This window comes from Pteropus alecto, unplaced genomic scaffold, assembly GCF_000325575.1.
Source record: "Pteropus alecto unplaced genomic scaffold, ASM32557v1 scaffold164, whole genome shotgun sequence".
In the NCBI taxonomy this organism is placed as follows: domain Eukaryota; kingdom Metazoa; phylum Chordata; class Mammalia; order Chiroptera; family Pteropodidae; genus Pteropus; species Pteropus alecto.
The window spans coordinates 12138593-12164897 of NW_006439568.1; the positions used below are offsets into that span (position 1 = coordinate 12138593).

The 26305-nt window shown below is 33.5% G+C and overlaps 1 protein-coding gene across 1 annotated transcript in view; it reads left to right on the top strand.

The window, feature by feature from the left end:
• CSMD3 (CUB and Sushi multiple domains 3) overlaps positions 1-26305 on the top strand; it is a 1016080-nt gene that overhangs the window by 259448 nt on the left and 730327 nt on the right. The window contains exon 5 of the mRNA XM_006916698.2: positions 23248-23455. Coding sequence (XP_006916760.1) covers positions 23248-23455 — 208 coding nt within the window. The remainder of the gene's footprint in view (positions 1-23247; positions 23456-26305) is intronic.

Sequence of the window (26305 nt, forward strand, 5' to 3'; positions counted from 1 at the left end):
AAAGTTTACCTATATGACCAAAAGCAATTCAGTGTTTTATCTTCAGCAAAATTAGGATATTCATTTAACACATTTTTATGTGTTAAGCAAGTACTTACTCTGGACCATGCAGTATTTTAGAAACTGGAGATCTAAAGTGATCAAAACAAGCTAAGTGTCTGCTTTCTTGAGCTTTACATTCTAGTAGAGGAAAAACTGGCAATAATAAACAAATAAATATATAACATGTTGGAATTCATTCATCCACTTGAACAGGATTTATTAAGCAACCATGTGCAGAAATACCACTATACCTCTCTGTTGGGTACCAAGATGAATGAGATATTGTGATTACTCTCAATTAGTTTATATTTTAGTAGGAGATAGATCTCTTTAATCTTAATATATGGAAAACATTAAAGGCTTCCATGGCAGCAGTAAAGATAAAAGTTGGGAGAATTCAATGAAAAGAGACAGTACTTCTGACAGTTTGAAATAGGGCCATGGGATTTCATAGTCCCTTGTAACAAGTTGTAATATTTTTGCATTTTATTCATTGATTGATACTTGATTGATTATTCATCTTATACCATTGATTGACATTTTCACAGATATTTAAAAGACTGCTGTTGAAATTATCATAAAGAAATTCAGGACAGTATTTCTGTGATAAATTGTGTAAGGTTACCAGATCTCAAAATTCTATGACTGCATCCTACCACACTTGGTTAAGGCCCAAGTCTTTATAAGAAAATTCAGATCTCTGCATGGTCCTGATATTTCTTTGCTTTATCTCCTGCATCTTCTCCCTTACCCATTTCATCTAGGCTATCCCAACCACTAATTTGGGATTCTTTCACCCTGCTGGGATACTCTCACTTCAGAACCTAGGCGCTTGCTATTACATCTGTCTGGAAAACCCTTCTGCAGATGTATGACAGCTCACTCTGCTACACCCATCAGGTCTATTAAGTATCACCTCATTAGAAAGGTCTTTTAAGACCACCTTATATATTTCTTTTTCTGAAATTTTATTATTATTATATAGAAATGCAATGAATTTTTGTACATTGATTTTTGTATACTACAACTTTACTATATTTATTATTTCTGATAGTTTTTTGGTGGAGTCTTTAGGGTTTTCTATGTAATGAATCATGTCATCTGCAAGAAGTAACAATTTGACTTCATTCCCAGTTTCCCAATTTGGATATATAACAGTACCCAGCATATCGCACATTCTCTTTTCCAATACTAAAATTAATTGTTTTCCACAGTCTTTATTATATTTTTAGTAAATAATAATAATATAATAATCCGATTTTATTTGTTTCTTTCCCTTCTCTCCTATTAGAATGTGAGCTCTAGAATCATAAGACTTGGTCTGCTTTATTGATTTTTGTACTGGTACTGTCATCTAGACACATAAAAGACCTCAATTAGTATTTGTTAAATATTTTTTTGTAGATATAGATAAAAGTATTATAAAATTTATGTTAAAGTAAAAGGACTACAATAGCTAAAATAATTTTGAAATATAGGGAGCCAAAGACAATATAGAGGCTTAAGACAGCCAAGTAAATTGGTAAATAAATTTTTTGGAGTGGCAGTAGGGGCAGGCAAACAATTCTGAATAATTTAAGTAGTAATAATAAAAAAACTTATGAAGGATATTGGTATGCAAACACATTAAAGGAAGAGCTGAGTGTTCAAGTCTTGGAAAAGCCAGGCTATCTCTGGGAATTTGAAAGGTAAGATATTTTGTGAATACTTAATTAATATCCAGCACCTTTAAATCTGTGCATTTTATGCCAAAATTGAAATCCCTAAGAGAAATACTGAGATTAAACTAAACCAGAATACCTATCTAAACAAAGTCAGGGTTGTAGTGGGGGCAGAGAGTTGGGAATACGGTGATTATCGGTCCCACCAGAACTATCGAGAATGTTGAAAGGGCAAATCCTCAAGGAAACTTATTGCTATCAGAAAGCAGGTATGGGGCTGGGAAAAAGGATGACCCGACAAAGTCGCATATACTACTTGTGGTCTCTGAACATAAGAACATAGTTAGGGCTTTAGTATTGTATGGTAGTATATCATTTCAGGTATTTATTTGCCATTTGAATATCCCCTTCAGTAAAATGTCTCTTCACGTCTTTTTTCCCTTTTAAGATTTCGTTTTTTCATTGTTGAGGTGGGTGTTTAGATTATTGATTTGAGGCTTTCTTATATTTTAATACATATATTTAATGTTATACATTTTCTCTTATTAGTGTTTTCACTGTGCCCAACATTTTTTGGTAGTTTTTTTTACATTTTTGTTCAGTTTATTGTATTTTTTTAATTATCAATGAGGCTTCCTCTTTGAACCTTGGATTATTTACAAATGTGTTGTTTAGTTTCCAGGTTTTTGAAGACTTTTCTGTTATCTTTTTGTTATCAATTTCTAGTTTGTTTCCCCTGCAATGACAGAACATATTCTATAGGGTTTCAGTTTTTAAAAAAATTGTTGTGGTTTGTTTTATTGCCTAGGATATGACTTATCTTGATATATGTTTTATGGACACTTGAAAATAATGTATATTTTACCATTGTTGGTTGGAGGGTTCTATAAATTTTAATTCAATCCTATTGATTAATGGTGGTGTTGAGTTGTGTTATTGAGTACTGTGTTCTTACTGATTTCCTGTCTTGCTAACATCGTTGAGAGAGGAGTGTTGAAATCTTAGCTAGAATTGTGGTTTTTTTCCCCCCCCATTAGTTTTTCAGTTCTGTCAGATTTTACTTTACAATTTTTGCAGCACTGTTATTTTTTGGTGCATTCATAGTTAAAATTGGTTATCTTTTCTTGGTCGATTGCCTTTGTGTCATTATATATAATATCCTTTGAATGCCTGGTAAATTTCTTTACTCTGAAGTCTATTTTATCTCATACTGGTATATTGTTCCTGTTTTCCTTTGATTAGTATTTGTGTATATAGCTTTTTCTATTCTTTTACTATCAGTGTACCTATATTATTAAATTTTCAGTAAGCTTCTTGTAGGCAGCACATAGTTGAGTCCTATTTTTTAGTCTACTCTGCCAATCTCTTTCTTTTACCTGATTTATTTAGATCATTTATCTTAAATGTGATTTTGATGTTGGGTAATAATGTCTGCCATTTATTTTTTATTTTATGTTCTTGATTTTAGTCTTTCTCTTTTCCTTTTCTCGTTGTGTTGTTTGAACATATTTTTAAAATTCTGCTTCGATATACTTCGCTTTTATTTTTTTAGTGTATTTCTTATAGCTTTGTTACTGGTTGCTCTAAGTATTACATTAGATATACATAACTTATAGCCGATTGGTGGTATCATTTTATCATTTCAGGTAAAGTATAGAAATCTTACCTTGTTTTATGTCCCATTATTCTCCTGCATTTATAATTATTGTAAATATCTTCTCTACATATATTTAGAATCAATGTTATGATTTTTACTTTGACCATCAAACAGAAGTAAAAAAGTCAAGGGGAAAAGGTAAGTCTATTATAATTACTTATCTTTTAGTCTATTTTTCTTCCTTCCTGAAGTTTCAAGACTTCTTTATTGTTTCCTGTTTAGAACACTTACTTTATCTGTTATTTTAGTATAGGTCTTTTATTGTAGGTCTACTGCTGACAAATTCTCTCAGTTTTCTTTCATTTGAGAATTTCTTGATTTCCTTTTTTTCCTGAAGCATATTTTTACTAGATACAAGACTCTGTGCTGACAGTTTTTTGCTTCAAAAATGTGTACAATTCCTCTGACTTTCACAATTTCTGATGAGAGATCTTCTGCCATTCTGTTTATTTTTCACCTATAGGTAAGGTACTGTTTACCTCTGACTACTTTTAAGATTTTTTTCTTTAGTTTTCAGAGGTTTGACTCTGATGTGTCTTTGTGTCAAATTCTTTAGATTTATCTTCTTTCGAATTCACTGAACTTCTTGAATTTACAGATTTATGTTTCTTGAAGTTTGGGAAGTTTTCAGCCCTTGTTTTTTTGAGTTTATGTTCAGCACCAACCTCTTCTCTCCTTTTAATATTTCTGCGACATGGATCTTAGATTTTCTGTTATGGTCTCACATGTCCCTGAGGCTTTGTTCATTTCATTTTTCAGTCTACTTTTTTCTCTCTTGTTGAGTTTGTGTGATTTATATTGCTTTATTGGCAAATTTACTCGTGCCTTCTTCTGTTTACTCCATCCTGCAGTTAACTCCATCCATTGACTGTCTTTATTTTGTTGTTATATTTTTCCAGTTCTGAAGTTCCCATTTGATGATTTTTAATTTGTATGCCTTCTGTTTTTTTTCCTAACCATTTATTTTTTTGCCGATAATTTCTATTTTGTCACTTGTTTCAAACAGAGTTGTAATTGTGTGATGAAACATTTTTATAGTGGCTATTTAAAATCTTTGCTAGAAAATTATAAATCTCTGTCATCTTGGTTTTGGTATCTGTTGTTTTATAATGTTTGAGATCTTTCTGGTTCTTTATATAACAAGAATTATTTTTATTAAAACCCGAACCTTTTTTTGATAATGTAAGACATGGATCTTATCTGTAATATTAAGCTGGCCTCCTGTCTTGGTTGGTTTAACAAAGTACTGCTATAACAAAGTACCACAGACTAGGTGGCTTTAAACAACAGATTTATTTCTCACAGCCCAAGGTAAAGGGTGCCAGCATAGTAAGGTGAAGGACCTCTTCTGGGCACCGACTTTTCATTGTGTCCTCACATGATGAAAGAGGTGAGCTAGCTCTCTGGGACCTCTTTGATGAGGTCTGTAATCTTGTTCATGGGGGCTCTACTTTCATGGTCTAATCACCTCCAAAATGCTCCATTTTGGATATTAGGTTTCAACATACGAAATTTAGGGAGACACTAACATTCAAACCACAGCATTTCACTTTGGACCTTCAAAATTTATGTCCTTCTCACATGTCCTCAACTCAAAAGTTCAAGTATAAATTCACATTTCATATCATCTGAATCAAATATGGATGAGATTCCAGCTGTGAACCTGTGACATCAGACTTGCTGCATACTTTCCAAATACAATGGTATGACAGGCATAAGATAGACATTTACATTCAAAAAGGGAAAAATAGAAAATATAAAAGGAGTAACAGGTCCCACCCAAGTCCAAAAACTTAAGGCCCGCTGGGGTAGGGGCCTTCCGAATGCACTGGATTGATAGTCCTGCCCCCATGGCTTTGCTTGTTGAAGCCCATGCTGCAGCACTCACAGCATGGAGAGTCTCATGTCAGTGGCTTTCCTAAGCTGTACTGGTCTGAGTCAAAGAGGCAGCCCTCCTGCCCCCACAGCTCTTTAGGCATTGACCTTAGTAGGAGCTCTTGGCATTGGCCTTCTCCTTGCAGTAGCCCCCTTCCTGGGCCCCCTGCCTGGGTCCTCCGCCTGGGTCCTTCGCCCATGACCCTGGGCCACTTTACCCTTCAAAATCTGGGTGGAGGTAGCCAGGCCTCCACTGCTCTACTGGGAAGAGATTGGACCTCCATGGTTGGACCTGAATGGTACCACTCCCATAGTTTCAGATGGGGATCATCTATTGAAGCCCAGACAATGGCCTCCAATTTTCAGACCAAGTAGGAAGCCCTACTGATCTCTGAATCACCTTTGGGGTCTTGTCTTGAAGAGTAGTGCTGGTTCCCAGTCTGTTAGCTCTGTGATTTTCTTCTACAAAACCAGAAGTCTAGCAACCTTCCTTCCTTCATTCCTGTCTCCATTGCCTTCAGTTAAAACTGGTTGTTTTCCTGCTGTGATAGCTGATTAGATTCATGGTTCTCACCCATACTAAACTTGTCAGAGGGTGATTTGGCCATGCGTTTAATGTTCTTTTCTAAGCATGCTTTAGCATTTTTTACAATATGCATATCCTGAAAATTTTCCAAAATTTTAAATTCTGTTTCTTTTTTAGTTAACAATTTCATCTTTAAATTATGTTTCTTCTTGTACTTTATTATTAGCACTCAAGAGAAGCCAGGCTGCTCCTTCAATACTTTGCTTACTAATTTTCTCAGCCAAATATCCAGTTTCATTTCTCACAGGTTCTACTTTCCATGAGATACTAGGATAGGGAAGGAATACAAGCCAGCCAAGCTCTTTGCCGCTTTATAACAAAAACTGCCTTTCCTCCAGTTTCTGGTAACATGCTCCTGTTTTCTGTCTGAAATGGCCTTCACTGTCCATATTTCTACCAATATCCTGTTCACGACCATTTAATTTTCTAAGAAGATAGAGGCTTCTCTTAGTATGGGTGAGAACCATGCATCTAATCAGCTACTGCAGCAGGAAAACAATCAGTTTTAATTGAAGGAGACAGGAATGAAGGAAGGAAGGTTGCTAGACTTCTGGTTTTGTTTCTTTTTAATCCATTTGGGCTGCTCTGACAAAAATACCATAGACATAAACTACAGGAATGTGTCGTTTGTTGCTGTGAAGCCTGGAAGTCTAAGGTCATGGTACCAGTGTGGCCAGGTCCTGGTGAAAACCCTCTTGCAGGTCAGACTGCCGACTTCTTGCCGTGTCCTCACAGAATGGAAGGAGCGGGCTAGCTCTCTGGGACCTCGTTTATAAGTGTATTAAACCCATTCATGAGGGCTCTGCTCACCTCCCACAGGCTCCATCTCCCAAAACCATAACCTTGAGCATTAGGTTTTCAACGTAAGAATTTTGAGACACAAACGTGAAGACCCTCACATCTCTCTCACCTCTCTCGTGCACCACCTCATTGCTGCCAGTTTGCTTAGAAGTCCAGTGTCTTCGCTTGCCTCCATTGTTATTGCACTGTAGGGACTCTTCATGACTGTTGATCACTGGCTCCACCGATACTTTCGTTGTTGGAAGAGGTAGGAGTACCTTGTTACTGCTTCCCATATTGTCACCACAGGGAATGGTTGCCTTGTTACTGCTGGGCTGTGGTGAAGGAGCCACGTCTCCAGAAGTTCTTCTCTGATACCACGTCATTGAGGAAGAGGCAAGATATCTTGTTACTATCAGGTGGCAGTGGAAGTCTAGGCTTCCTGGGTGGATTCCACTGACATTGGGAATTTAGGGCATTCATTACTGACCTGCCTGATGATCAATAATGTTGATCAACTTTTCATATACTCCTTAGCCACTTATATATCATCTTTAGAGAAATGTCTATTTAAGCCCTTTGCCCATTTTTATTTGGGTCATTTGATTTTTTTTTTTTTTTTTTGCCATAGAGATGTAGGAATTCTTTATATGTTCTAGATATTAAACCCTTATCAGATATATGATTTTCTCTTATTTTCTCCCATTCTTTAGGATGTCTTTCTCACACTGTTGAGTGTGTCCTTTGATGTACAAAAGTTTTTAAGTTTGATGTAGTCCCTTTTTTGGTCTTATTTGTCTGTTTTTGTTTTCATTGCCTGTGTCCTTGGCCTTCTTTTATTCCAAGAACATATCTGTGGGAAACTTGATGCACATAAGACGCTGTCTTAAGCTAGAAAAATAATTATTTTTATGCTTTCTTTGTAAGAAGTCCTATTACTCACTAGCTTAAAAATAAAAATAACCAGACACTACAAGAAAAATGTCATACTTCTTAACTAAGGCATAGAGCTTGCTAATTTGGACTTGGTATGCTTTTAAAATCACATGACATGTAAGCCCCCTTCCCTGCTCCCAGTACACAACCATACTAGGCTCTTCCTGTTTCCAGAATGTGTCTTACATATTCTTGTGTATTCTCATGTGTTCTCTCTTGGGAAAACTTTCTCTCCTACTATTTAACAACCTCCTACTCATCCTGCGAAGACTTTATTTCAGAGCTGCTTCTCTCTTTGATCTATCACTATTGTATGCAGATGAATCTTATTCCACTTCTCTTGTAGGAATATAGTTATAATGAATACAAAGCCCTTAATACAGTGCAGGTCACAGAGTGCTCAATACCTGTAAGCTCTTATGGTTTTTAACCATAATAATTATTTTAATAAATTGGTAATGATAATATGACAATAGTATTAATTATATCCCTATTGATCTTATGTATTTATTACTAAGTTAGATTTTCAAAACAGCATAAAGTCAAAGCATGTATAAACTAAAAGTTCTGGCTACATCCATCTTCCTATCTGAGTGTATAAATTTATGGCCTGGTAATGGATTCCAGGTTCTATCATGTGACCAGAATCACCCTCGAAACATCTCTTCAGCATCGATAAAAAATCAAGGCCAATGTGCATTATTTATTTCTAATTATAAGTTGGACTTCCTCTTTTGTTTTTACCTCCCTTTCTTTGTTTATGTTACCTTATTGAATTGCATTTGAGTTTCTGTTACTCAAAGTTATGCTTATAACATAAAAAGACAAATATAAAAAAAGTATAAAATTTAGCTATGTATGTGCAAATCCAATCTTCATTATGCATTTTAATGTTGTTTTTATATACAACAGTTCATAGATGCCATTATCATTTGCTAAGAAATGTAAAACTACTGATTACTTCCAAATGGAAGATGATGTAGTAACAGATCACCACTTTTCTCAAATATGTTTAAATGTTTTAGAAAACAGAATATTTTGTGCAGAAATGAATTTTGAGAATAAAGTATACCGCCCAATTTGACATAAAAATTATGCAATTTAGTTGACTTTTCTGCTATGCCTCAGGAAGTGTATTCACTTAGTACCACATACTACTTAAAAGCATCTGATCTGTAGCTCTGGATTAATGTGAAAGTGAGAAAACATAGAAAATGAGAGCAATACTTTAAAATTGTTCTTGAAATTATAAAAAGTTATTGGGATTGGTTGTGTATTGAAATATGTTCAGAATTTAAATAAGGAAGCCTCTGAACATATATTAACTATCTTTTATAGTTTTTAAACATATTAACTTCTTTTCATATTTAGAAATGAATTTTAAGTATATTTATGATTTGTTAATGATTTAAATCAATGCATCTGGGTATTCCTCTTTCATACAATTTTAACATATTTTTCTTACTATGATACACATAGTGTAGTACTTAAAAATAGATTGCCATAGGCATTGATTAAGAGAGTAAAAATTCTACATGTAAATTTTGTTTTTTGACTATATTTTAAAATGCAAAATCTGTCCTACAGTGAGCTAGTCATTAAATTTTGCTCATAGTGGGGGAGAAACTGTTTTCATGGACGTTGTTTTAATAAGTAAGCAGCAAGCTTTATCTCTGTATTCCCTCTTGCTTACCTGCCTTCTTTTTTACTTTCCCTTATTTTTCATCATTCACTCATTCAAATAAAATTCATTAAACTTCTATTAAGGCTGAACACTCTACTAGGATCTAGATATTCATCAGGAAATTCAGCATACTCAGTTCCTTCATGGGGCAAGATGGAAAAACAAAACAAAACAAAAACCACATTATTAGGAAAATTGTAAATTGTAGTGTAGGTTATGACAGAAAAAAACGAATATGGAGATCTTTTAGGTGAAGTAGTCAGAAAAGACCTCTCTCCTTGGGGGATATTTAAATTGAACTCTAAAACATGATGGAGGAATTTCCCAATGAAGAGTGAAGAATATTTTAGACAGAAGGAAAGTCATACAATGCCTTGAAGTTAGAACTTGGCTGGAGTATTAGATGAAATGAAAAGTGTCTTAATGGTTGGTTTGGAGCTGGCAGCACAATAGAAAATGCACAATTGTGCAATCTGGTCATGTAGGTCCCTGGGACTTACAGGAAAGAATTCTGATTTAGGTCTAATGTAATCAAAATTATTGAAATATTTTCAGAGGAAAGTAGCATGTTCTGGGTTATATTTTTATAATATCAATTTGCTTCTGCACAGAATATGGATTAAAGGAGTTTAGAGTTTTATAAGTAAGGAGGCAAGTTAGGAGGAGGATGCAGATGACAGCCTGGAACAAAGGATCGAACCTGGAGATGTGGAGAGGTTTGGCATATTTGAGATTTATTAGAAATAGAATGAACAAGACTTGCTAGTGACTCAGATAAGGGAGTATAGGGTAAGAGAAAGAAGGAAAAATACAGTGGATTTTTCTTTTTGAGCAGAGTAGGTAGTAGTGCTGATGGTCTCAAGAGCATCAAATACAGGCTGGCATACAGTCAGTACTCAGTATTATTGTTTCATGCCTGAATAGTTAATTGAATGAAAGAATATATAAGAAAAGGTGGTGGCTATGGAAGTAAATTATGATCTGATTTTATTAATATAAAAATTGAGATTCTCATGTACTATCCAAGTGGACATGATACGTGATTGTTGATGTGTGGTTTTGGAACAGTAATTTCAAATTCATGAATCAGTCTTCATTCAATTATCTCCTTTTCACAAATGGTAATTAAATACTTTTCAGGAGCAAGAAATATTTCTAGTTAAAAGGGAATTGAAATAAAGTCACCACCCTCCCTTCAAAGAGTCTATGGTGTCCTGAAGATCCAGATAAATGTGTTACTATAATGTAGTGCTGTGGTGCATGTAAACAGGTGGACATGGTTGCCTGGCCTGGAAAAGTCAGGAAAGCCATTCTGAAAGGAAATGATAGCTGACATTATGGTGAAAGCAAAAGTTGAGAGTTATCTAGTTAGTAAAGAGACAAGAGGGGAAGGAGTTATCTAGCAGGAGAAGGGAAAAAGTGAGACTGAATTGTGCTGAATTGTGCTGTGCTATTTATGAGGAGGGAGAAGTGTGGAGGTGAGCTGTGGAAAGAACTGAAGCCTGGAAAGAAAACAGTCTTCTTCTTTTGTTAATGGAACAAAAGAATGCCTGCACTGATGGTGGTCAACAATGTAAACAACGTAAAAGAGCTGTATATTTCCTTCTCCCTTTCTCTTCCCTTTGCTCTTCCTCCTCCTTTTATTTTTCTGCCAATCTGTTACCATTTCCTTAACAATATGTCTTAAATTTTACTATCAATAAAATTGCCTTTATTAATGCAAACAAAATTATTATATTTTTAATTTTTAGAGTATCAACTTTAGAGAATATATTTATTAACATATTATTTTTCAAATATAAACAGACTTTATTTTCAAATGTATACATTATTATATTTTCACACACACACACACATATATTTGTGTGTGTTGGTGTGTGTGAGTATGAATTAAAGCATTCTTTCAATTTGTCTCGCCCTGGGATCATTCAAGGTGATCTCATGATTTCAAAGTCAGCTGATTACCAACCTTAATTTGCAACTTTTTTTTCTTTTGCCATGTAAAATAACATAACTGTAGGTTACCAGGGATAACATCTTTTATAGGAGTTATGTTTCTTACCACACATTATTAAACTATTTTTCTAAATCCACATGCTTCTACTTATTAGCTGTGTAATGGGGGGGATAAATATATTAACCACTCTGAGTTAATTTTGTGTTTAAAATAAGCCTGTGAATATGGCCTAATTAAACCATATAAGCAAAATGTCTAACAAAGGTTTGCAAAGTAGATATGTTCAATCAATGAAGGCACTAAATCTAGAATATCTAACAATTATGTCTGTGTAACTTCAGGTGCAAAGAAACAATTTCTCATGAAGAAAACACAATTGTCTAAAGTCACTTTAACTAAAATGACTTATTTTCTTGATGTGGACCTAAGAAGGGACCAAGATAGACTGAACAAAAAGTATAAAACTATATATACCTCTTATTATATATCATTGTTTTTCATTCTTCTTTATTTCTTAATTGTAATTCCCCCAAATAAGCCACATTTGAAATATTATTTATGGTGTGAGATGTATTTGAATAAATATTTATTTTAAAATCTTTCTATTTTAGTCATAATTCTTCGAGTTATTAAAATTTAGCACATTAAAAAAATGTAGAGAAGAGCCAAACTCCCGTCTTTCCAGAAATTGAACTTTAATGATCTTTAGCTATTTGGTAAGAGTTTCTTCTTGCGTTTTAATCAACAATTTTAGATAATAAGCCCTTTTTGGAAAAGATTTTTGTTTGTGGGTTGGTTAGTTTGGAAATTTTCAGCCAATGTGTAACAGTTTTGAGATTAGAGCCCAAGCTTCTTCAGCTCCAGATTCAGAATTGTTGTATTCCTTGGGGAGAAGATCTCTGGGTCTTCCTAGGTCTAGGAATTAAATAGCACGTGGCATGAAGCTTTTACTTGCCCACCTCATTAGTAGTGTTTAAAGTAGCCATGGTAGTTGGTTCTAACAAATCCATCCTCATAGAAAACAATGGTACACTCAGAAGCACATAACAATATATGCTAGAAGCATTAACATTACGTCCTGATAGCCTTTTCCTGAAGGACAAGGGAAGCAGATGTTTTCTTCCCCAGTATTTAACACAGTTGATTGTGCATGACTAATTCTTTTGCTAATCTTGTCTGGTGTCAATCTTTTGGTTTTTAGGGGAGGTTTCCTTTGGGGATTTAGCAGCACACATGGCTGACCTGCATGCTTCTTTATCTTCAGGGCTCTAGTAAAATATTAGCACACAAAGCTAAATTGATTTGGAAACATAAGGCACAAAAAAGCTGGTTTTATGCAAATGTTAACGCTATAAAAAAGCCCTTGGACATCATTTAAAGTGTAGCTTTACTTCACTAACTGGCTCACTGACATTTGGATGGATGCTAAAATTAACCATTTAGAAAACCTTAGGCTTTGCTCGTCCTGGGGCCCTGCATATAAATGTGGTGTTCTGTACCTCGTTTCACCCCTTGTGTAACTATGCAGCCAAGTTTTTATCTATCATGCCAAGAGAGAAATGATCCAAAAGAGCATAGTATCCAAAACTCATTTGCATTTGGCTCTGGATTTATCTTCCCAGCTACAATTGGCTTTGGACTCTATAAAAAATTAGATTGTATTCCCTAAACACATGGTAACAGACATCGTGAAAAAGTGACCCAGATAAGTAGTAGGTGGCAAGGTTTTAGATGAACGATACATAACTGAAAATTTACACGTGAGCTATGGACTGACTGTAATTTTTGATAAATGCATTTTTCTTACAGCACTTTTATTGTATTAGATTCTGATACATATTTCCTACAGTAATACCTTGTACAAGATTGGTGCTCATATTATCTACTGAATAAATGAAACACTGTTTACTTTTACATGTAGCATAGGTCATTGATTAGAAGTATTTGTATTTTCATTTTATTTCCTCTTCAAATTTTTAAATTGATCAGATGAAAATCTAATTTTGATCAACACATGTAATCAACAAATATTATGCAATAATGATCTACACAATTTCCCCTTTGATTCAATGTAATTTTAACAGATAATTGTGAATTACACCATTACCAATAAATAAATAAATGAGAAGAAAAAAGTAACAATCATATCAAACTGAAGCAAAATTAAAATACATCGGGAACATTACTCTTCAGAATGTACATTTGAGATACAAAACTACAAATACTCATCTAGTTTAGAATAAACAATAAAATAAAAAATATCTTTAAGGGACCACATTTAGTCACTTTATTTTTAGTAAGAATGGATTTTTTGATGTACATAGGAAGCCTGCAATTTTTAATTAAGCAGAAATATTTGAAGATATTGTACATTTTGTTGACATTGTTATAATGTAATCATGGATTCGCACAAGAGCATTCTGTTTATCATATTGTATAATCACATTAAAATCCTAAAGAATCATTATACTCGAAGTAGGTTGTAGATGGATTCATTACAACGTCATTTTTTTAAGACATTTTAAGGATGTGTGTGCATATATTTGTATGTGTGTGAGAGTATACACACACGTATTTTACACTCTGTTTTTAAGGTAGCACCTCAATTGTGAATTTAAAAATCATTAAAAACTTTCTATTTGTATAATAGAAACATCCTATTTGAATTATTTAAATAATTTAAATAAAAACTTAAATACTGTAAGTTTACATTTTTGAGAAAATTATTTAGAGTAATAATACATAAATACTATAGAAATGTTACGATAGTTTTATTTTCGTGAATCATTGTAATATGGTTATAATTTACTAATAAAACATAGAATGAATGTGCATTCTGTCTTATACTTGTTTAACCAATATACAGTTTTGTCCTGTGTAATTAACTATTTTTACAACTGATTCTCATTCAAACAGAGGATGACAAATTGAAATAGGAATTTGCCATAAACATTGTTTATTTTCATCGTGTGTATTTAGGCCTAGTCAGGAGGAACTTTCTATGAAAAGTAAAAAGGACAATCTATGTCTCTGGTTTGGTTTGGTTTCCTTTCCTCCTTTGGATATCTTCCATTGTCTCATGTTGTTTCTATCATTGTGGATGGTGGTACACTATGTTCTTGATTTTTTTTCTCGCTTGTATTTTACATCACACTGGTGTGTGCAGCGGTTAAAACTATTCTCTTAGATGGCTTCATTCGAAACTTAGCTCTACCGTTTTTTAACTGTGTTGTCATGGGCAGGTTACTGACCTGCCTGTGCCTCAATTTCCTCTCCTGTAAAACAAAAATAATTGTTGTTTTATTTTGTTGTTTTTCTAATAGAGGTGTTACTAGGATTAAATTCGAGGATCTATTTTAAATGCGTAGAACAGTGCCTTCAAGCGCACAGTGAATAGTAGCCATTTTTAACCAAAATTATCTAGTTTATGATTCATTACATATCTATTTTCTTCTAAGTTTTAGAAGAAAACTGATATTTAAGTATAGTAAATTCAGGAGCAGATTGAGTGAGCCTTTTTTAAAGCAATCAGACACTGTTCAATTCTTTATACTAAAAATGCTCTTACAGTTTGCCTTTTCACAGGACTTTTCGTAGACAAAGATTTGCTACTTTTTTTCTCACTTTCCATTCTCTTCTTACTACTCTATTTTGTAGCAGAAATTGAGAAACAAGCAGCAGCAGTGAACCTGTCATTTAACTAGTAGGGATGGCAAGAGTGAAATGAAATATATGGGACTGAATGCCTTCTCTATCTTCCTGCTGTGACAATTTTGCCAGAGGGAGTAACAAGTCAATTGTGCCATCACCTTGCTGGAACCTTCTCGTCACCCACAAAAATAAAATTCCTAGGATACTGATAAAGAAAACAGAAAATATATGAGAGACTGCTGGCAACATTTAAGTCAATAGACATGCACTATCAAAATAGTAATTTTTCAAGTAAGAGACCAGGTTAGAAGTAAGTTGACAGCTCATACAATTTGTTAGTGTCAGATTTATCCTCAGGTCTGTTATTCTTAGAGCACCCACTTTTAGGTCAACATAATTTTGCCTCTCATATAATTTTCCAAGAAATTTTATGAACATATTGAGGAGTAAAAATATATATTTAATCAGATAATATACTATTTAGGTACCTACCACAAGCTAACTCTGTTCTAGGTACTTGGGATAATGCTATGATTAATATATTAGTAATGTAGTCAAGATGGCATGACATTTATATTCTACAGGTAAATAAGAAAACAACAAAAATTATTAGTGATCAGTTGAATGAAAAAAAACTTAACAATGTGATGTGATAGGGACTGATGGGGGACTGTTTTAAATGGTATAGTAGTTAGTCAAGGAAATCCTCACCGGTTAGAACGGCATCATATGGCCAGCTTTGGGACGGTCTTGAGAAAGAAGACACCAGCCTAGCAAATAGTTATAACTAAGGTTCTAAAGGTGGAAGGAGCTTTGTTAAATTTAAGAGAGAAAAAATGAGTAGTGAGGCTTGAGTTTACTGAGAGCTCTGTGGATTAAGATCATTTAAGGTCATGGGGAGAACTCTGGTTTTATTCAAATTCAAGCAAAGCTGTTAGAATGTTACCAACAGGAAAGTGTGAGTAACTTCATATAATTTCCAGAAGTCAAAAGATACTTTTGACTTCTATATAGAGAATACATTTTAATGGGACAAGAGAAGAAGGAGGGATTGAAGTTGATAGGATATTAATTTGGTCCTATTGAGAAATAATAGAGCATGTATAAGTAAATCAACCAAAAATTTAGAGAGAAATAGACAAATATTTATATATATTTAAAGTTGATAGCTTATTGACTGGTACAGAATGAATATTTAAAAACAAAACTATTGTATTAAACATCTGTCTTCAAAGAATTGTGTGTGTCTATCTGGAAAGATTTGAGATATACACATACTCTAAGTGTAATGACTATTATTCTTACCACAGTGTTGGACAAAGTTAAAGTGTATCTCCTAATAAAATGTGTTGTATGTACATCTGGAATTATACAATCAAGGAGTAAGTGAGCTTGAATTGGAGGAGGGAAATACTCTAGTTTTATAAGAAATCATTCAAAGTCCACATGAAAGTCAATGATACTGTCCAAAACCATTCTATTCAGTACCATTTAAGATAGATATTTTGGCTGCCCATTAAGTGCCAAGCATATTTCTAAGCACTGAAAATACAGTGATGAGAAAGCTAGACATTGTTTCTGTACATGCAGGGTTAAATTCTTGCTGTTTAAATGAGCCTTATCTTCCATAAAATAAATTAACAGATGTGCTCAAATTAAAAATTTTCAATTTTCAAGTAAACAGGGCTCAAGTTCTGTTATGTCTGACATGGTAAAACACTGCATGAGATTTATAAAAAGAAACACAAGACATGAATGAATGGTCTGTAAAGTAAAACAGAGAGAAAGCCACTCAAAAATATATCAGATTTAAATCTGAAATTGGGAATTTCTTATTTCTGGAATTAAAAGAGTCCACTTGACAAAATGATTTCCAGTAGGATGGATTTCCACTGTCCATAACTAATAGTTCACGTTGCGATAATAAACAAAACTGGACATCACAGTTGTCTAATTCAGTAAATATTTATTTCTTACCAATCAGATTTTTGGGTTGAAATTATTTTGTGTTTATTACTGTGTTTATAGTTATCTTGAGAGGCCCTGTAGAAAATAAATTATAAAGGAACAAGAAAAGAAGATGGGATTGAAGTCACGATCTGTGTCATTCCCAGGCAGAGAGGATAGGTCAAAGGATATTTTTAAGGACTAGGCTGGATGTCACTTAAGTCACTTTTTCTTAGTTCCCATTGGACAACTCTTAGCTTCAAGTCACCATCCTGACTTTCTGAGTGGTGGTGATATACATTCTTCCTGAGGAAATAGATCAATAAACACATTATATATATTTGCTTCCTAATGTTTGCAATCAGAATCTTGGAACCAAAGGTTCCTCATATTTAAGTGATAACTATTTTTTGTTTTACTTATCCTCAGCCACTGCTTCAAACTCCTACAGTTTCTGAGAGTTCCAGATGAAAGTTAATAACCCATCCTCCTGAAATTTATTCAATCAATCATTATGCAATGAAAAAGATTTTGGAAAGGATGATTGCTACCAAAACTATTTCATATGTTTTATTAATACTAAAGGTTCCCCTTAGGCAGTTGGAAGGGTGGTATAGAGGAGTGAGCTAAATGAGATAGCTTGTGGACTCATCTGTACACCTGGGGGGTAGTTGAAATTAAGACCGTGGATAATACTACCTTGGGAGCAAAGATGTATTTCAAAAAGAACAGAAACCCGGGAAGTATTGATATTAAAGTAACTGATAGAGAAAGAGGAAGCAATGAAGTAGATAAGAAGTGGTTAGATAGGTGCAGGTTAATCAATAAAATATTTAATGAAAGACTAAAAAAAAGAGTTTTTAAAAGGAATGAGTTAATAACGTCAAATGTCACAGGGAGGCCCAGTTAAAAAAAAATGCTGAACAAGTAAGTGTCTTTTAGGAAGTCAGTGGTGAACTTAGGAAAAAAGATTTCAGTGGAAAGTATGAAGATAAATAAGATTGCAGTCAAATGAAGGATGACTGGAAGGTGAATAAGTAGTAGCATTAAACAAAGGTAAATTTTCTGAGGAAAATTGAAAAAGAGGAAAATTTTACTGTTAGGAAAAGATCATTAATAGATCAAGAAAAATTTGCTTTGTCATTTGGAGGTGGGAGATGGCTCCATTTGTAAATATCTGGACTTTTAGGATGATATTGGAGACAGATTTACCAGCTAAGTGATCCCAGGTCGAGTGGAGCCCTGGGGTTAGGTAGGAGATGGGGTCCAGTACACAAATGAATGTCTTAGCTATTTTGCATAAATTAGTACAGTGATTCTTGATTCTAACAATGCATTAGAATCACCTAGGGAACTTTATTAAATTGCTGTACTATTGACTCTACCATCAACCAGTTAAATAAGAATCTTGGAGTTGGGGCTGAAATATAGATATTTGTAAGTGGTATCCAGATGTTTCTGATGTTCAGTCTATGTTGAAATAAAAGTGATGGAACTTAAAAAATTTTGAGAGAAATCAGAACCTGAACATTCTCACTTTTTAGAATGAAGTAGCATTAAAGTTTGCCATCTGAAAGTAAAAAGCACCAGGCGGAGGGGAGACTCAGGGAGAGCAACAGAAAGTTAAAAATGAGGTGTAAACCAAGACAAGGGTTTTAGGGTTTTATAAAACAGCCAGAACTGAGTGTCATGCTGTTTCTAATCACTATCTCAGGGAATTTAGGAAAAGAAGGGCCGGACATGGCCAGTTTCTTGGAGATCCAGGGAACATTTCAGAATATATTTGCTGACTTAGAAGAAGAATGTATACTTTTGAGGTATCCTCCCTTTTATTTCATAATGTTTTTATTAAAAATATAATATATATACAGAAAACTCAAACTTATAAGGGTATAGTTTGACAGATTTTCACAAAATGAACATTGCCTGTTACTAGCACCCATATTAAGAACAGAACAGATTATTACCAGAAAGTCAGAAATCTCTCAGATACTCTCTTCCAGTCACTATCCTGCCCTTCCCTGAATGTCAGCACCCCTCTGATTTTTGGCACCACAGATATTTTTTTGCCTATTTCAACTTTTGTAAAATGGAATGTTACATACTGTTACTGTTAAACTAGTAATATTCTTTGTGAGATTCATCATATTGTTGCATATAGTAATAGTTTATTTTTCATTGAATGATGGTGATACATTGTAGGACTATGTCACTATTTATGATGTCATTAATCAACATATGGGTACTCTTAGATTTGGTTACTATAGATTATAGGTCTGGGAACAGTCCTACAAATATCTTTTGATGCACATCTCGGAAGATACCTAGTAGCGGAAACATTAATTTATAGGATGTGGGTAGCTTTATTACGCAGCTTCTAATGAGTTTTCCAAAGTGGCTGTACTGATTTACAGAGTTAGCAGGACTATATCGGAATTCTGGTTGTTTCATATCTTTGCTAAACATTTATAGTATCGATCCTTGTCATTTTAAACATCCTGGTGTATGTGTAGTAGAGAATCACTGTGGTTTTAATTTGAATTTCCTGGATGACTAATGAATTGAGTACCTTTCTTATATGTCCATTGAAAATTGGTCCATCTTCTATTGTAAGATGTCTGTTTAGTCTTCTCTCCATTTTTCTATTAACTTGTTTCCCTTATCTTTAATTATTTGTAGGTGTTATTTATATATTTTGACTGAGCCCTCATCAGTTATATATATTAGAAATATCTTCCACTCTGTGCCTTGTATCTATTAGTTTACCTATTTAAGAAAACTTTATTAATCTTAAGGATGTAAAGATGTCTTATGTTAAGTTTCAGAACCTATATTAATTCACCTTATATATTCAGATCCAAAGTTCATCTGGAATCGACTATTGTGTACACGTGGATATCCAATTGACCCAGCACATTTAATAAAATGGTTCTCTTCCCACTGCTCTACAGTGCTGTTTTGTCAAAAAATCAAGTGTTTAGTTGTGTGTGTATGTGTGTGCACATGTGTGTCTGAAGTCTTTATTTTGTTCCACTGTTTGACTTATCTATATTTACTTTTAATTTCTTATTGTTTTTATCGGTGTAGCTTTATAATAAGCCTTTAATTTTTTTTTCAATTAGAGTTGACATTCAATATTATTTTATATTAGTTTCACATGTACAATGTAGTGGTTAGACATTTATATAATATACAAAGCGATCTGCCCAATTATTCTATTACTCACTTGGTACTATACATAGTTATTACCATATTATTGACTGTATTCCCTATGCTGTACTTAACATTCTCGAGACTATTTTATGACTACTAATTTCTACCTCTTAATCCCTTCATCTTTTTCACCCAGTCCTCCAGCCCCCTCCCATCTGGCAATCATCAGTTCTCTGAATCTATGAATTTGTTTCTGATTTGTTTGTTCGTTTATTATGTTCTTTAGATTCCGCATATAAATGAGATCATATGGTATTTGTCTTTCTCTAACTTATTTCACTTAGCTTACCCTCTAGGTCCATCCATGTTGTTGCAAATGGTAAGATTTCATCCTTTTTTATAGCCGAGTAATATTCCATTGTATATATGTACCACAGCTTCTTTATCCAATCGTCTATTATAGGACACTTCAGTTGCTTCCATGTCCAGGACAAAGACATATAAACATTGTATTATATCCAGGCCAAATCCAATACAAAGGTTCTAGACAAAATATTATACGTCTAACATGTACTAAAAGCAATCTTTAATTAGTTCATAATTCTGTCAGATAAGGATTCATTGTTAGTCTCTGTAGTAATAATGAGATCAAAGTGATGCTGAACAGAGAACTTGATACAAGACTTGGCAAAAACATTGGTTTGAATGATGGAAGGTCTGAGTTCTCATCCTTGTTTTCAAGTGCAAGTCAATCAGTTTTTTGGGTTGAAGTTATTTTGCTACTGTAGAAGAAGAATTTCCCTGGAGTGAGGTATTCTATGTGTTCCTCCTTGTTTCATTTGTCAGGAGTTTGGGATGATTTTTCTCTTCTCTAAGCCTAGATTGAGGAACTTCAAGGGGACTGTGCAGAAAAATTTATTTGTATGTCCTGGAGCTTGAAGTACACAGTATATTATTATTAAAACATTGGTTGAAATGGTTAAATGTCTATTGCCAACCTATAGGGCTGCATAAGGAAATAAATTGCATTTCTACAGAGGATGACTACATGGAGTATGTTTTCATTTGATCAGATTCAGGACTTTTGTGAGAGATTTCTGGCCTGGAATTGTTGTAGGTCCTGCCCGGGAGGCCCCCCTGGAAGGATAAGAAGACATAGTTGAAAAGAGGGTGGAAATACACCATTTCTATACCTGTGGTATGAGGGAAAAGTGTAAGCAGCCAGCCAGAGACACATTCACGTACAAGAAGGGCACTGATTGAGATACCTATGAGGATCTCATGAAAAGGCTCATGAGCAAAAGAATCACCTTTTTTTAAAAAAAAAAAAAAAATCAACTGTCAGAGCCCTTGGCAATAGGCACTAAATCAGTGCCAGACATATGAAAGGATTCATATCTCATGGTCCTTCCTACTTCCAACTTCAGAAGGAGTCACAGAAAGTTCATTGGGTAGGGCTAGATGGACAAAACTACTAGGAAGGAAAACAGAAGAAGAACCCACTCCTCTGCCTCACCTCTGCCCCATCTGCCATAAGTCCAAGCTAGGGGGAGCAAAGAACCTTAACTCAAATGAAGTGAGTGTGTGTGTGTGTGTGTGTGTGTGTGTGTGTGTGTGTGTGTGTGTGTGTGTTTTCCCAGGACTGAATGTATTAATTGATGGCTTGAGATTTTTGAATTAAAAGATGGAGAATTTTTTTCTTTAATCTGAGTATGAGCTGAAATGTCATGTGTCTACCTGAGATTTTATCTAGAGAGAGGGAAATAAAGAGCTCACAGAGCTGGTTTGAATAGTTGTGTGCCAGTAACATTACGAATATATATTGTGACATTCTATTTCCAAAGCAGTACTCAACCTCGGTGTTGGTACTGAGAAGAAAAGCAGTAGAAGTAATTAGTGGTTGGGGATGGAGACAGCAAGACATGTTTACCAGAGGCTGAAGTTAAGGTATTGAGGGAAGGCGTTGTGTATTCTGGCCAGAAGATTATAGTAATATGTCTCACAGCCTAGACAAGACCGCTAGTTCATTGCAGTTACTCAACAAACTTAAAAAAATAGGGAGGTCATAGAAAGAAAATAAATATTTTTCATGTTTATTTAGTCTATGATGAAAGTAAAAAATCTTTTAAGAGTAATATATTTATGCTTTCAATTTATGAATCATGGAGTTAAATAGATAAAGAATGGAGCAAAAGGAGTTAATGTTACTTGATTCATACAATATAGTAATAAAATTATCCTAAGCACCAAAATATTTTGCTGTTTCCTGCTCATTGTGGAATTAAATAGGATGCTGCCCATCTCTAATTAAAGTTATGGATTGTAAGCCATTACTTGAAATAATAATTGGTCATTATCGAGCCAGAGTTTTCTTCAAACGTTTGACTTGAATTGGAAGAATTCCGAGTGGCTCAAAACAACAACATAAATCTTGAGACAATCTATTGCATGAGTAAACTAGCAATTTCTTAACTTGACTTGCCTAAACTTTTATAAAAAGACAAATTTTATTGCTTTGATTTCTTTATGAAACAAAGAACTTTTATTTTTACACTAAATACAATTGGTCACGTAACTTCTTTGTTAGCATACATTATTGGTAAAAGTAGGGAATTGGGAATTTATGACCATGGTTTGAAAATGAAAACCACAGGGCCAAATATAAAGTTTGTAGAAAATTTCTTTATAATGTATATCATATGAATACCTAGAAGATATATTTACATTGTTTGATGAAGTCACAGCGAATATATTATCAAAGGTATATTAGTTACTATATTATTTCTCTCTAATTAAAGTTTCCTGGACATGTGATGATATTATTTTAAATAGCTTTTGAAACATCCTATTGAAAAAAAACTATATTAAAAAAAGAAAAAACTATATTATATTCTCTTTTAATTTTTTCTTTATTTCGTACTTACCTACATTAAAAAAATAAATATAAAGCTTAGCTCTACTGTAAACATTCACAAATTGATTAAATATTTTTACCACAGCCCTTAAGAATGATGCTTCTTTTGTTTTACTCACTTCATCAGCTAATCAGTGAAAAAACTTTGGTTCTAGTAGTTTGAGATCTAATTGGAGTGTAAATTTTTACTTACTTTCATTGTTAATCAATGGTTTTAAAATTGTCAAGATATAGTTTATATATATATTTAAAATTTTTCATAGACTTCTCATTTTATTTAATGTCTTTTTGATAAGATGCATAGATATCACAACATTTAGACTATTTCTTTTAAAAAAATATTAACAGAATTGCATTTCTCTTAACGACATAACTGAACATCTCATCTGTCTTTTTTTTAACAGCTGAAGATGCATGTGGAGGAACAATGAGAGGATCCAGTGGCATCATATCAAGCCCTAGTTTTCCTAATGAGTACCATAACAATGCTGATTGCACTTGGACCATTGTAGCAGAGCCTGGAGACACAATTTCTCTCATATTTACTGATTTCCAAATGGAAGAAAAGTATGATTACTTAGAAATAGAAGGTTCTGAGCCACCTACAATATGGTAAGTAGATAGTTTCTATTAACCTAGCCTTGATGTTGTTGCTGGAGGCAGGCTGGGCATCACAGAACAGCTATATATGAGCCTTTAAAGGTTTAAATATTTAAAAGAACTTACAGTTAACAGGAAAATTATAAGTGGCAGCTGTCAGAGCTAAGGGATATTTTTGAAGCTCCAGATACTGATATATGAAATAGATTGGAATTTTGAAGGACCAAGCTTTCCATCATTATTTCTTGATTAGTCTATCAAGGAAAAGTAAAATGACTTAATCAAAACTTGTGTAAGGAAATAAGTTGTTTCTAATGTAATCTACAGTTGTGCTTTTTAACGTGCTAGTCCAAACTTGTTGGTTCCTTTCAAATTAGTTGAATAGTCCTGGAAGTAATTTGGCTTTGTTTTCATAGATAGGTCTTTTTATGGACCCCGTTATAGAAGGCAAAAATTAAACACTGTGATCTGGATGAATATAGTTTCTTAAAACACATTCTCCTGAAAACTGCAGTGTTTTCAGAGCATACTTTCAGGGTATAATATTTGTAAAAGAAAATGTTTCTTTATGCTATCTTAAAATTTTGAATGCACTGATATATTTGAAGTGTAAAGTAGATTATGAATCAGTAATTGAGTAAAGAATTATGAGTTTGGTGAAGGGAAGAATTATATAAACACTAGAAAAAGAAGGGCCTTTTAAGCCATGAAAAAGATTTGATAAGAACAGTGGAAATTTATTAAAGTGTTTTATCAAAAACAATTACATGAAGAGGATTGAATTTTCAAATGATTATTCTTACTGAAGTATGAAGATTGATTTGAAGTGGGGCTCAATTAGCTATGGGGAGATCAGTTAAGAGATGATTACTGTGATCCAAGAAAAAATCATGGTAGCTAGGATTAGAATGGTATTGATGAAGATATAGAAGTAGAATGAGTTGAGAGATATTTAGGAAGTATAATAAAAAGGGTTCGTTAGTGGATTGAGGAGTGATACAAATAGTGTTCAGGTAAAACATAATTTTCTGACTTGCACAAATGGTAAAGGTAATAGAGATATTGGAAAAGGTTGAATGAAGGTAAAATTTGCAGTGGGAATACTATGAATATTGAAATTTGTTTTAGATATATTTAGTTTGAAATATCTTTGAGACATGCTATTAAAGCCCTCTAATAGATATCTATATTTGCCTATATGATTCAGAGCTTTGAGTAGAAGCATAACTGATATGTAGATGATGTTGATGATGATTGAACTGATACACGTCAGTAATAATGGTCAGATAGAGACAGGATGGAATGAGAAAATGGAGGATGGGGAGTAGGACTGAGCCTGAGTATCAATAACATATTGCTCAGGCTTAGGAGGATTATCCGTCAAAGGAGACGAAGGAAGTAGTACATTCAGAGAAGCAGGAGGAGATCTAAGGAAATATGGTATCACACAGACAAAAGAAAGGTGAAGAACAGTAGACAACATTGTGGACAGCTGATGAAAGGGCATTAGGTAAATTTTTAAAAAATGTATTCATAGTTGGCTAAGCTTCAGCAAAAATATCATATGTGTCTATCACCTCTATGCATACCTTTTAAGATAAGACAAAAAATAAAATAACATATTTAACTTTGTTTTTTGTTTGTGTCTTCCTCTACCTTCAATACTGAGGGTTGTATAATTGTAACTCTTCTCGTGATAAGTTCAGGCCTGGTTGCACTAAACCTAGCAGGATTGTGGCTAAAATATTAGAGGATTAAAACAAACAAACAAAAAACTATTGTTTTGAAATTGCTACTTCTAGAGTGGTAAATATTCAAGTCATATAAAGGTAGATTATAATGCCATAAATTTTCCAATAATCATAATATCATTTGGAATACAGATGATCCATTAAAAATTGAAGTTTTAAAACCAGCAACATATTTGACTCCTAGGTATAATGAAGGGGATTAGAGAACCATGTTTTGGAGCCCCTGTACCTTTGCAACCACTGAACTCGAGAAACCAAATCTAACACATTTACTCTAGGGATCATAATCTCCCTTTTATGTTCATATAGTCACTTCTTTTCAGATTAAACATTATTAGTAATGATTTGTATCTTTCTTATCTATTCAAACATCTATTTGTGTGTTTCTGAGATTTTAGAACAATGTAGCCTGTTCAATAATAGCATCAGATCCACAAATTGGTTCTTCTCTCCATTTTCTCTTTAAATGACACTGGGCCACTTTACTTATTTTCCTCTTCCTCGGGAAGAAAATAACAACTAAGAGATTCATTATTTTACTATCTTTTTTAAGTTAGTGTTACAGTAAATGTTTAGGTAGAATCCTGATTATATAATATAATATGAACAAACTCATTTGGCACTTTTCAAGAAAATGATACAAATGACCAAATTCTGTTTTATTTCTATAAATGCCAATTTAAAGATACATAGAGTCAAATTAATAATATCGTATATAGTCATTTAAATATCATAAAATAACATTCTTTTTAGTATATTAGTTACAGAATTAAAGTGTAATATGATATGTGAATAATTAAAATAAAATTTTCCTTCTAATCTGGCCCTCTAATCTGTTTAAATCCTCTAACGTTCTCATGTATTTTTAATGATATGGTCATCAAAATTAGACATTTTATTTCAGATGAAATTACATTGGTTCTTTCTTATGAGTGTGTATTTCTCATATAATATTTTCAATTCATAATAGAATTCAAAAGAGATCTGCAAGTAGGGGAGACATTCAGATTCTTTTAATTAAAATCACAAAAGGTTTCTTTGACTTGAATTCTCTCATTGAGGGAAGTGGAACTTGGCACTAGCTACTGTACATTCTGATTCTTTCCTGAAT